Source organism: Nannobrachium achirus (genome assembly GCF_963921795.1).
Source record: "Nannobrachium achirus genome assembly, chromosome: 13".
NCBI classification, from domain to species: Eukaryota; Metazoa; Chordata; class Actinopteri; order Myctophiformes; family Myctophidae; genus Nannobrachium; species Nannobrachium achirus.
The window spans coordinates 10,147,346-10,160,993 of NC_137833.1; the positions used below are offsets into that span (position 1 = coordinate 10,147,346).

At 43.4% G+C, this 13,648-nt stretch overlaps 1 protein-coding gene across 2 annotated transcripts in view; it reads left to right on the forward strand.

Annotated features, from left to right (window-relative positions):
* The window catches only part of slc30a6 (solute carrier family 30 member 6), a 69,217-nt gene extending 55,569 nt beyond the window's left edge, over positions 1-13,648 (forward strand). Inside the window, exons 11-16 of one of the 2 annotated variants that reach the window (XM_080741199.1) lie at positions 6,300-6,383; positions 6,831-6,866; positions 7,420-7,522; positions 8,733-8,780; positions 9,180-9,248; positions 11,721-13,648. In XM_080741199.1, the coding sequence (XP_080597325.1) occupies positions 6,300-6,383; positions 6,831-6,866; positions 7,420-7,522; positions 8,733-8,780; positions 9,180-9,248; positions 11,721-12,383 (1,003 nt within the window). In that variant the 3' untranslated portion in view covers positions 12,384-13,648. Of the gene's footprint in view, positions 1-6,299; positions 6,420-6,830; positions 6,867-7,419; positions 7,523-8,732; positions 8,781-9,179; positions 9,249-11,720 lie in introns of both variants that reach the window. The other variant, XM_080741198.1, reaches the window with a different exon arrangement.

A 13,648-nucleotide genomic window follows, 5' to 3' on the forward strand; every position in this document is an offset into this window, starting at 1 on the left:
GAACATCAAGCTCTGATACCCTTAAGACCTGTTAGTAAGATACTACCTCTACACTGTGTGTGTGTGTGTGTGTGTGTGTGTGTGTGTGTGTGTGTGTGTGTGTGTGTGTGTGTGTGTGTGTGTGTGTGTGTGTGTGTGTGTGTGTGTGTGTGTGTGTGTGTGTGTGTGTGTGTGTGTGTGTGTGTGTGTGTGTGTGTGCGCGCGTGCGTGCGTGCGTGCGTGCGTGCGTGCGCGTGCGTGCACTAGATGCCATGAGGACCTCACTGTGGGGGTTTGTGTGTGTACACGCACACGCACTCACTGTATCCACTTCTTGCAGGATGATGAATGCTGTGTAACTTGTTAGTGTGAATAATAGATGTGGGCTTGGGCTTGAGTTTCACTTTTAAGTGTTAGGATCACCTTCCACCTTACTCTGTCTCTGCTGACACACGCACACATACATACACACACACATACACACACACACATACACACACACAGAGCGCTGAGTCGTGAGCTTGTCATTGTGTGTGTGTTTGTGTGTGTAGTTTGATATTCTGCAGCTCGCAGCGTTAGCTGCTAAATCACTAGCGTCATTGTTTTCCTGCTAGTGAAAGGAGTTCCAGTAAGTATTCATGATCTGACAGGAAAAAAACAACTGGATATACTGTATTCTAGGGCTGCAACAATCCACTCTTTTCTATATAATAATGGTGGTATAAGAGCAGCAACAACACTAGTATATCTGAACTGTCGCTGGAGTAGCGGGAACGCCACCGCCGCCTCCCCTCAATGCTGTGGCCCTCGGCTTGGTACCATAGACATAATTCGGCCTTTGGGGAAAACTAATTGGGGAACCCTGGTCTACTGTATGTCTCGGCCCCATACTGTACATCGGCACTAGTCTCTCGAAGCCAGACTGTTGCGTCCCGCAGTTTTCAAATGATTCCGTCATACATTTACTGTCATGCAAATTTGTCCTAATATAAATGATATACAAAATAATCTAAGCATGGCATGATATAGCTTGCTTCTTATCAGAAATAACCCAGATAATGAATAGCATTTCCATGCATGCACACTGCACAGTACACATAGAATAGAGAAATGAAATCATCAACATAAACAAAATATTCCCCCATGAAAAATCGAGAATCTTAATCAATGGCTCAGAAATTTGCCAGGTTCCTTATACAAAATTCTTGGGTGTCATTATAGATGAAAACTTAAACTGGAAACAACAGATTGATACTGTATGCAAGAAGTCGATGAAGATGCTTGGTATATTGAGAAAAATCTGTCCATTTGTTCTTCCTTCGTCCCATTTAACGCTTTATTATAGCTTAATTTCCCCACATATTAGTTACTGTAATATTGTTTGGGCTGCAACATGTCCATCATTCTTAACACAAATTCTGATCATTCAAAAAAGGTTTGTGAGAATGATTTCTCAGTCAAATAGATATGAGCCATCTGCTCCTCTCTTCATTAAATATTCATTATTGCCTATTGACAAAGTAAATATTCTACAAACCTGTTTGTTTATGTTTAAATTTAAAAAATGCAAACAAGACATTCCATTTTCTTTTCATAATTTTTTTCAGTTAACTTCTGACATTCACTCCTACCCCACAAGGCAAAGGGATGATTTTGATTTACCTCTTTGTCGTACTTCAAAACATCAATCATTTATCAAATTTAGAGGCCCTCATTTGTGGAACTGTCTAGATGCTTCACTGAAGTTATCAATATCCTTGCCAGTATTCAAAAAACATCTAAAGCTATATCTTATTTCGTCCTAACTGTAGTCAACATGATTTAGCTTACTGATGTGTTTTCTTTATGTTTTTTTTTCTTCTTTTTCTCTTGTCTTTTGTTCTTTTGTGCAGTTTCTGTGTTATTATCTCTTCATTGCACAGCTGCCCCTTTTGTGGTTTTCTACTGTATTGTTATTGAACTTTTAAAGCTGTAATTTTATTAACTCTTCCAATAAGGGAAGGATTCCAAATAAGCCTGATGGCTTCTTCCTTTCCTCGCACTGTATTTTGTTCCCATGTATATAATGTTACATGTTTTATATGATGTGCTAATAAACTAAACTAAACTAAATGCCTTATCTCAATTTTCCAACAATGTTTTTTATTGAAATAAGCACACCTGGTTACAGATGGACTGCTTTTTTGCATGTGCTACGTGCATGCATAGTGTGTCTGTTAATTAATTTGACACATGCATCATTTCAAGCCGTCTTCGTCGATATGTATACCTCGCATGTTGATACCTCGATATCGATACATTTTCGATATATTGCCCAGCCTTAGTGGGTAGATAGACAGACAGACAGACTGGACAGACAGACAGGCCTTTATTAATCCCGTGGGGGAAATTAATTTCCAGCAGTTGTGAAACAGGACAAATTCAGGAACAATAATAAAAATAGTAAAGGGGTAATAACGCACAGGGATTAGGAATACAATGTGTGTTGTGTGTCGGAGCTGTACAGACACACACACACACACACACACACACACACAGCTGCAGGAAATGAAGTCATGTTTAATCTGCACTCTTCAGTGTACTGCACACATGCATGCACTCAAACACACACACACACACACACACACACACACACACAGTGAGCAGGGTACCTGGAGCGTTGACCCCAGAGCTGTGTAACCGAACTGAGCTCCGATTGGCTGAAAGGCTACTAGTGAACAGTACATCACAGCCTAGTTGTGTGTGTGTGTGTGTGTGTGTGTGTGTGTGTGTGTGTGTGTGTGTGTGTGTGTGTGTGTGTGTGTGTGTGTGTGTGTGTGTGTGTGTGTGTGTGTGTGTGTGTGTGTGTGTGTGTGTGTGTGTGTGTGTGTGTGTGTGTGTGTGTCCTCATGTTGCCCCAACAGGGTCTAGAGGCTAACTGGGTTATATAAGCCTGCCGCTCTGTTGGCCCACACTGATTGGCTGGAACAAGAGCGTGCACGCACACACACACACACACACACTGTGTGTAAGTGGGGAGGGGGAGTACAGCACACACACACACATGGGGAGAGCAAAAATATGAAGTCTCTCTTGTGGGCCAACAGACAGACGAGTTTGTTTGTCTCCCTTTAATCCGACACACTGTCTACACCGCTCCAGGATTAACACACACACACACACACACACACACACACACACACACACACACACTGGAATGGGGGAATATAGCCATACACAAAACATGCCTGTGTGAACGCACAGCCACACACACACATCAGGGGAATAGTATTAGCAGGTTAAGTGATATCAATGCACCAGCAGGATTATAGGAGCGTCAATCCAGTCTCCCCTCTTGTGTTTTCCCTTAGAGTAAAGTATAGATATTTTAAATGACTGTACTTCAGTACAGTTAAAATAAATGTACTGTCCATGACGTATCCATAATATAATTCATAGACTAAAACACCAGTAAGACACCCTGGGCAAAAAGCGCACGGAATTCGCACAGGACGGAATTTATTTGCAAGTGTGATTGACCCCCTGTTGAAGACCCCTGGTACATAGGGTTTAAGCAGGGTAAAGGTGAGGAGAGAGGTTCTGTCTTAGACACAAGACGTTTTAAAATGAAAGTAGCACCAGACATGACCTGGATGTAGAGAACGTAAAATAAATGTCACGTTACGTTAGGTTCAATATTTCAAAAATGATTAAAAGATTCCAAAGACATTATGGGAGAAGAGAGGTTCTGAACGAACATTCTAGGTGGGAAGCATGGCAGAGCTGGAGTGTTCCACGTTTAGTTTTTTGTTTTTTTCGTGGAGAAAAATAGTGACGATAACACAACTATGGGCTCTCCCGAAAAGATGGAGCCCACTAATTATACTCTTATTATACTCTTTGAGAATGTAAATCTGCCATTTCCAACATTTTTGAATTTTTTGAAAACATACTAACATTTTTTCAACGTGGAAAATATTATGACGATTATGCAAAATTCTGCACCACAGAACCTTCAGTTTCGGGCATACCGATCATAGCGATGCACCAACCAAGAAGAGACCACAAATGCAAAGGGAGAAGTAGCCGATCAGAGCGCTTTGCTTGGCCCAGTGGATGCGAAATTTAGATTTAAAAAACTCACTTGTTGATTCACTCGTACAACAAAATGTGTTTTACTTGGGAAAAAAAAAGGCTTCTCAGGTCAAATATCGATGTGCGATTAAAATGTTATTAATTGCGATTAATTATTCACAGAGCCTGTAATTAATTCGATTAAAAGTTTTAATCGCATCCCAGCCCTAATATATATATATATATATATAGCGATCATCTCAAATAATGTTGAAGAGGCGATTGTGTAATAGTTGTGACAGGGCCTAACGTGTGACCTGAGACCAAGCAGCTCATTGGACCTGTTCTTAGACCGGTTTGAGGAAGTAGGCTTACAGTACATGTGTTGTGAGCATGGAGTTCATGTGGGGTCAGCAGTGTTTTGGTGGGTCGGCGCTCCCCCCCCCTCCCCGGACGCTAACAGCTGGCCTCTCAGACTGCCTCTGCCGCGCTACATACGAGCAGGATAAACTGGGCCAAACACTTCTCATGTCTGTCAGGGGCACAGATGGACGCCCAAAAAACTCAAGGATTATATTGATAGTTTATTGTAGGCGTGGATTTATCCTTGCAGGGTCGAACAGGGACAAACCCTGTGATTGTCTGTGTCATTTACTGCAGGGGTCTTCAATATTTTCAGGCCAAGGACCCCTTAGTTGAGAGAAAGATGAAGCAAGGACCCCCACAACCTTTTCATAGATTCCATATAGTTTCATCTTTTGACAGTACAATCATCAGTGTATTTTTGAATCATCTCAATTTGTGTTTTCAGATATTTAACCACTTGAACCGTCAATACTTAAAAAACTTGACCTTTCACTTAGTCTCTTTTTCCCCTCTACACCAAAGCTCTTTGCCAAAAATAGCCGATCTTGAGATCTTGTAGATCTGCTATTTTTGGTCTACTGTAAGTTCTCCGAATATGGACGCTAGGGTTCAAGTGGTTAATAAGAAAAAGGAGGAAAAAAAGGTTTCTATCACACAAAGATTTGGAGGACCCCCTGTAGTAACTCTGAGGACCACCTAGGGGTCCTGTACCCCGTGTTGAAGACCCCTGATGTAGACAGTAGGAAGGCTGAGATGGAGACAGTGTAGGGAGGGACGGATAGTAGGAAAGCTGAGAGAAACGGTGTAGGAGAGAGAGAGAGACAGACAGTAGGAAAGCTGAACGAGAGAGTGTAGGTGAGGCCGACAACATGAAAGCTGAGCGGGAGAGTGAAGGAGAGACGGACAGTGGGAAAGCTGAGAATGAGACGGCGTCGGGGATACGAGCAGTAGGAAAGTTGAACGAGACAGTTTAGGCAAGACAGACGGGAAGGCTGAGAGAGAGACGGGTAGGAGAGACAGCTGAGATGGAGACAGCGTAGGAATGTCTTTACTACTTTCTCAGTGTCACTCATTTGAGAGAAAAGAAAGAACAGATTTCAATTCAATAGAGGGTATGCACGTCCACTGGGACCCGCCCCCCTAATCTAGACTGAGTGGCAAAACATTGAGCAGCATGGAGCACTGGAGTTTGGAAGTGCTAGTTGCAAACCACTCAACGGCCCTGCATACCACCTGTTTCTAAATGTCACATAATGCAGGAGGCAGCAGGATGTTGTGTTGTTGAAAACGAGTGCTTCCAAACTCTGACACTTGGAAAAATAAAAGAAAACCTGCACAGAATGTCTTGACAGAAAGTAGCTCCTAACATGCCTATGGTGGATTTTTATGAAACAAAAACTTTGCAGATAGAAAGAGGATAATTCAAGCTTTCAGTACAGCCGCAATGTTGGTGAGTTAACTTTGTTTAATACAATCAGATAGGACTTTTCTGTTTGGATGTATGGGCTGTCAATGGCAGAAATTAGTTTTTTGCCACTCAGTAGGCGTGTTCCCACATAACTTCCAGCAACAGTGATGTCACGCGCATACCCTCTATTAGAATTAGGTGAGCTTTATCGGCAGGTAACAGTAAGTAGAAAATAAACAATATAGTTATTTTTGTCTAGGCTTTGTTCATGGTTCAGTCCTGTCATCCAGGAAAATGTGACAATATCAAGCGTCATCGTGAACAGAACATGTTAATAGAACATGATGATTAATGTGATTGGAACAACCATTTAATACTGTAAAAGGCTTTGATCTACTTACTTACTGTGTGTGTGTGTGTGTGTGTGTGTGTGTGTGTGTGTGTGTGTGTGTGTGTGTGTGTGTGTGTGTGTGTGTGTGCGCGCCATGTGCAGTGTGTGTGGTATCATTCCAGGTCTCAGCAGTGTGTTGCTTCCTCGTATGAATCCATTCGTCCTGGTCAACCTGGCTGGAGCTCTGTCCCTCTGCATCACCTACATGCTCATAGAGATCAAGTAGGTCCCTCTCTACATCACCTACATGCTCATAGAGATCAAGTAGGTCCCTCTCTACATCACCTACATGCTCATAGAGATCAAGTAGGTCCCTCTCTACATCACCTACATGCTCATAGAGATCAAGTAGGTCCCTCTCTACATCACCTACATGCTCATAGAGATCAAGTAGGTCCCTCTCTACATCACCTACATGCTCATAGAGATCAAGTAGGTCCCTCTACATCACCTACATGCTCATAGAGATCAAGTAGGTCCTCTGCATCACCTACATGCTGATAGAGATCAAGTAGGTCCTCTGCATCACCTACATGCTCATAGAGATCAAGTAGGTCCTCTGCATCACCTACATGCTCATAGAGATCAAGTAGGTCCCTCTGCATCACCTACATGCTCATAGAGATCAAGTAGGTCCCTGTGCATCACCTACATGCTCATAGAGATCAAGTAGGTCCTCTGCATCACCTACATGCTCATAGAGATCAAGTAGGTCCCTGTGCATCTCCTACATAGAGATCAAGTATGATGCACACATACATTTGTGGATCATACTCGCACTAAGACAAAAAATCACGCCTGTGCGAAGTGAGCGGTGCAAAGGCGATTGGATGATGGTGAATATGTTGTAGAATTGTCTGTGATGTGGGTTAATTAATTTGTATGAGGATGGCTTTTCATATATGTAAGATTTTATTTTTGAATCAATAGGCAGTTAAATTTGACTAGCATTTTGCCTAATTATGGATACAATAGTGACTTCATAGATAACATCATAATTGAATATAGACAGTAAATACCATTTATTTTGCATTGCGTTTTACGACTGTTTTTCTGATGATATCTTCTGCATAGTACTGTGTTCTCTCTGTCATTCATTTAGTGTGTGTGTGTGTGTGTGTGTGTGTGTGTGTGTGTGTGTGTGTGTGTGTGTGTGTGTGTGTGTGTGTGTGTGTGTGTGTGTGTGTGTGTGTGTGTGTGTGTGTGTGTGTGTGTGTTCCAGTGACTACACCATGGTAGACACAGCGTCAGCGGTCGCCATAGCGCTCATGACCTTCGGAACCATGTATCCAATGAGTGTCTACAGTGGGAAGGTCCTGCTGCAGGTAAAACACACACCCCTATACACTCACACACACACACACACACACACACTGAGCAGTCGCCCGCCAATCTGTATCGGCCTGGTTTTCAGCTGATCGGCCCATGATGGTTGACCGGCTGCTCAGTGTCATAACTCTGATTCAGTTTTGTTTGATTCACACGCACATCCCACGTGTAACACGATCAAGTCACACTGACACACTCTGGCCCCTTTTCCACTAAGGGCGCTTTTCAACCGGCAAAGAACCGGTTGGGGTTCTTTCTCCCGCCTATGGGATGAACCAGAGGTGAGCTTTTCCACCGAGAACCGGAGTTGGTTCTGAACCGTAAAAGCTGGTTCTGAACGGGAACCACAAAATCCTTGATTCCTCCTTGGTTCAATCTGGTGGAAACACAAGCCTGTTTGCGGCCGGTTCGCAAGAACGAACCACAGGTCCAAGAAAGTTGAACGGCTCTGATTCTTGAACCAAGGTTCTTTTGGCCCCTAACAGAACTTTGGTTCTAGAACTGGTTCCGTTCTAGATTCCTGGCAACTTGGTGCTTTCATGGAACCGGCGGCCATTTTATTTTATTTCTTTGGCTCCAGTTCCGGACCGACTTTTAGGGTTCTGAACCAATTCATTTTCAGTGGAAACATTCTGAACTGGTTCAATATTAGGTGGGGATAAAAAGAAGTGAACCGGTTGAACCCCGGTGGAAAGGGGGCCACAGTGTCACGCTGTCACAGCCTGTACAACAACGTGTCATCTGTGAAGAGGTATTGCTCACTCAGTGATCAGAAATGCTGAATTGAGCAGTTGAATTATACTATGCTGTACTATATACTAAGTTTACTTGTAAGGCTCTGGTCCATTACAGGTCCATTTGGATCTATCGTATTGCACGAAACGAAACATAACCAAAACAATTTCTTCAATGTGTGGCACTTTTTACCAAACTTGTGTCACTTGCCTTCTGGTTGATAGAAGTTGAAGGCCTAGTAATGAGCTGTGTTTTAATGATATCCCACAATAAGTTCATTTAAGTTAAGAAATGAAAAGCACTACAGTACTGTTGATCTTTCCATCAAATAATGGACAAGTATTGATAGTGGTATCGATAAAGACCTGGATAATAAAGCAATTGCAATAAAACAAACACGCACAAACTGTCAGCGACGACACACATGATGTCACCAGGGACATAATGACATGACTTCCTCTGTCTTTTTAGACCACTCCCTCTCATGTCATCGGCCAATTGGACAAGCTCCTCAGAGAGGTAAGGGGGCGGGGCTTGTGGTTTTGGGGTCTGGTTGATGGGCATGTGGATGAACATTATCATTTCTATATCAGAAACATTGTTTACAATTTACATCAAACATCCTGTCACTGGCTGTTGATTGATTTCGTCTGTGGGAACCTCATTATGTTCAATACATTTCAGGATTCAAATTCAAAAGCATCAAAAGTAGCAGATCTACAAGCTCGAAACACGGCGCGAAGTGGATCCTTTTTTCTTTCTTTTTTTTTACTTTTGATGCTCTTGTGTGTCGTTGTAGTATGATTGATCAAGTAGGGCGTTGATTTACAAAAGAACATAAAAAGTTAGAAAATTGACATGCAAGGTTTCGGTTCCAACAGCATGTTTTGGTGAATTACTGTGTGTGTGTCCAACCAGGTGTCCACTCTAGACGGCGTTCTGGAGGTCAGGAACGAACACTTCTGGACGGTGGGCTTCGGGTCTCTGGTAAGAAGAACACTACAGATGGACAGAAATAAATATCTTCTTGTTTACCATGTTCCATGTACAAAAAAAAAAAAAGATTGGCTTCCATGAATTAAATCTCACGACGACGAAAAAAAACAAGTTGTAACAGCTAAGTCCTAATGCGTCATTTGTGAAACGGTGCAGTTTCCTAAACAATTGACGCAATTTGTACAATTATTTTAGTAATATTGTTCCTGCTGTTCTACATACTGCCAATCAGGTGAAGAAATCACTGGCCAATTTCATGCAAGATGCTTTTGTTAGTTTGAGCAACAAAAATATAGTTCTCGCTTGTAGAACGGCTATTTCTGCTGCGCAAACATGACTCCCACTGAAGTCATGCCGGCTTCCATGGAATCCAAATGAAGCCAGCGTGTTCTCAGTCGTAAGCGACTGAGAACTTTAATCCACGGTCAGGTAATTCAGGTCCAACAGTGTCTTAAAGACTAAATGGAATGGTGTTTAGATGGAAATGGTCATTCGTTTCCATATCCCGACTAATGTAGGTGAGAAACGGAGGAGCTGGCATTGTCAGCCAGCCAGCCAATCAACCGCACTCACTGTCAGCTGCAATATTGTTAGTTTCCTTGTTTGTTTGTGTTTGACCATAAAACATATGTTCAGTGAGACGAAAAGACACAACAAGTCACTCATGCATGACTCTCTCTCTCTCTCTCTCTCTCTCTCTCTCTCTCTCTCTCTCTCTCTCTCTCTCTCTCTCTCAACATTGGGGCGCGTGCGTGCATGGGGGGGGGGCATACTGGCTGATTTTCCAAAACACAACAAACCCTGTCTCCCAGGGACCTGTCCTACCCCTAGTAACCTCTAGGTGGAGTCAGAACATTCTGTTAAATATAGACCAGTGGTTCTCAAACCTTTACATTTCAAGGTCTCCCATTAACTCTTAGTTACAGACTTGTACCGGTCAATTTAGATCCCCGTGAAGGGACATAGGAATCCACTTTGAGAACCACTGCTTTAGACAGACAGAAGAGAGGTGAAAAATAGAGCATACATGCACATCCCTAACACAAATTGTGCAGGTGTTGAGCGACGACCAGGATAGTTAAGAGAAATACATAAACTCTTGCACACAATGAGACAATGAGACAAGTGCTTTATTGCACCAAACAAACTGTCTAAATGTTGAGCACAAAGCCCTTCCTCAGGCTCGGGTAACATTATTGAACGAACACGTTTTGTTTAAATAACATTATCATAATATATACTTGTGGTGAGTTCAGTAGAGGTCAAATCATTGCAAAGGTTCTCAAAGTGGACCTGGTGGCCCCCATCAATTTAAATTCAAAGGGCTTTATTGGCATGAGAAAACGTATTAACATGCCCAAAGAAAAAGTGGAGCAATACAATCAAAACAATGTATGTACAATTGAAAGGGAATAGAAATGATGTGTATACAGAGCTGTTACAATCTAACTTGGAAAACCTTAAGAATTGTACATTTGCTGCTGTCAGGAATAGAGGCTATGCGTTAGGGCTGTCACAATTATTACATAATCGTCTAATCGCGATTATTTTACATAATCGCGATTATGTTTCATAATCGTCATAATCGTTTCCATGTTGAAAAATGTTCATATATATATTTTTGTAAGTAATAAAATAGTGGAAATAGCAGATCTACAAGCTCACAACGCGTCGCATCGCGACGCGTTGTGAGCTTGTAGATCGGCTATTTCCACTATCAATGTTCTTTTTTAAGTATAAAGTTGTCAAATATGTCAGTAATTTCTTTGTATATTTAGGTTATGTGTCATATCTAACATGTGCAACTTCAAATCCTAAAAGCCAAACAGAAATGTAATTGTCAATGACAAAAACACAATTAAATCGTTAATCGCAATTATTTGAGTGAAAATTAATCGTCAAGTAAAATGTCATAATCGTGACAGCCCTACTATGCGTGTGACATCATCATCATAACTGGAAGTTATGCGGGAACGCCAACTCTCTGGCCTTGACAGCCCTTACATCCAAACAGAAAAGTCCTATCTGATTGCATTAAACAATGTTAAACGACGTTGAACTCACTTTGCCACTCGATTTGCCATTCACTTTATGCATGCCCTCTAATAGTTGTCCTATATATCCACATAGGAAAGGTTGTGCACAAAAACATTGTTCTAGGTAATTGCTCCGTTTGTATGGACAGTGTTTGTTTATACAGTTTACATTTCTTTCAAAAGTGTATAAAAGTAATTGCTCTGTTTTAGATTTTCTACAAATGTCTTCTTTTTTTCCCCTCAAATGTACAGTATGTACACTTGAATTACTACAATCTGTGGTGGAAAAAAGTACTCTCATGTTTTACTTCAGTAAAATTAACAATACTGTTAAGTTCTAAATTTACTTGGGTAAAAGTACAAAAGTGTTATTGTATCAAAATGTACTTATTACTGTCTCTCTCTCTGTCGCAACTTGTCCTCCCAGTGCGGCTCGGTCCACGTGCGTGTGCGTCGCGACGCCAACGACCAGATGGTGCTGGCCCACGTGTCCACCCGCCTGCTGTCCCTGGTGTCCACGCTCACCGTGCACATCTTCAAGGACCACCATGTGCACGCCCCCTCCATGGCTCCGCCCCTGGCCGTCCCGGAGGGAGGAGGAGGGGCCTACCACCACCAACACCACCATCCGCCAGCCTCCTCCACCTCCTCCTCCTCTGGCGTGCTCCCTCCGCTCCCGACGCCGCTGGGCGGAGACCCCCTCACCTCCACCCCCTTCAAGCAGAGCAGCCCCCCGCCCGAGTTCTCCTTCAACTCCCCCGGGAGGAACGCTCAGCCTCTGCTGCTCTCCGCGCCCCCCCACCAGCACCAGCATCACCACCCCCACAGCAGGCCCTACGGAGCGGGGGGCCTGGGACTGGCCTACGGGGCCTCCCCCTACGCGGGGGCTCTGAGCCAGGGGCTGGGCGGTGTGGGTGTGGGGGCTACCAGGCCGGGACCCCCGGGCATGATGATGACCATGCCCTCGTCATCTCAGAGCTACAGGACTGGCCCCGCCGCCCCGCTGAGGTTCGGGAGCGCAGCGGGCAGCAGCAACCTCCAGATGGGGTCCCAGACCACCCCGTCCCAGTACAGACAATACAAACCCTGAGCCTCTCCACTAGGACCAAACAAAAACCTGTTGGTTCTCTAACGTTGTATTTTAATGGGATAGTTCACCCCCGAAATGACTGTTTTTCTATCAATTTCTCACCCCATGGAGAGTTGAATTCATTCATTCATCATATTTGTTTTGTTTGTTTTTGTCACATTCCTAATCCAATAATTTACAAAGCAGGCTATTTGTGTCTCCATAGGGAACAAAGCAGGCTCTTTGTGTCTCCATAGGGAACGAAACAGGCTCTTTGTGTCTCCATAGGGAACGAAGCAGGCTCTTTGTGTCTCCATAGGGAACAAAGCAGTCTCTTTGTGTCTCCATAGGGAACGAAGCAGTCTCTTTGTGTCTCCATAGGGAACGAAGCAGGCTCTTTGTGTCTCCATAGGGAACAAAGCAGGCTATTTGTGTCTCCATAGGGAACAAAGCAGTCTCTTTGTGTCTCTATAGGGAACGAAGCAGGCTCTTTGTGTCTCCATAGGGAACAAAGCAGTCTCTTTGTGTCTCCATAGGGAACGAAGCAGTCTCTTTGTGTCTCGAAGCAGTCTCTTTGTGTCTCCATAGGGAACAAAGCAGGCTCTTTGTGTCTCCATAGGGATCAAAGCAGGCTCTTTGTGTCTCCATAGGGAACGAAGCAGGTCTTTGTGTCTCCATAGGGAACAAAGCAGGCTCTTTGTGTCTCCATAGGGAACGAAGCAGGCTCTTTGTGTCTCCATAGGGAACAAAGCAGGCTATTTGTGTCTCCATAGGGAACAAAGCAGGCTCTTTGTGTCTCCATAGGGAACGAAGCAGGCTCTTTGCGTCTCCATAGGGAACAAAGCAGGCTCTTTGCGTCTCCATAGGGAACAAAGCAGGCTCTTTGAGTCTCCATATGGAACAAAGCAGGCTCTTTGTGTCTCCATAGGAAACAAAGCAGGCTCTTTGCGTCTCCATAGGGAACAAAGCAGGCTCTTTGCGTCTCCATAGAGAACAAAGCAGGCTCTTTGCGTCTCCATAGAGAACAAAGCAGGCTCTTTGAGTCTCCATATGGAACAAAGCAGGCTCTTTGTGTCTCCATAGGAAACAAAGCAGGCTCTTTGTGTCTCCATAGGGAACAAAGCAGGCTCTTTGAGTCTCCATATGGAACAAAGCAGGCTCTTTGTGTCTCCATAGGGAACCACTGCTCATCAAATTATTGGCTTAGGAATGCGACAAAAAATAATAATAATCATTAATTCAAGTCTCCATGGGGTGAATAATCGATAGAGAGAAAAAAAAACATT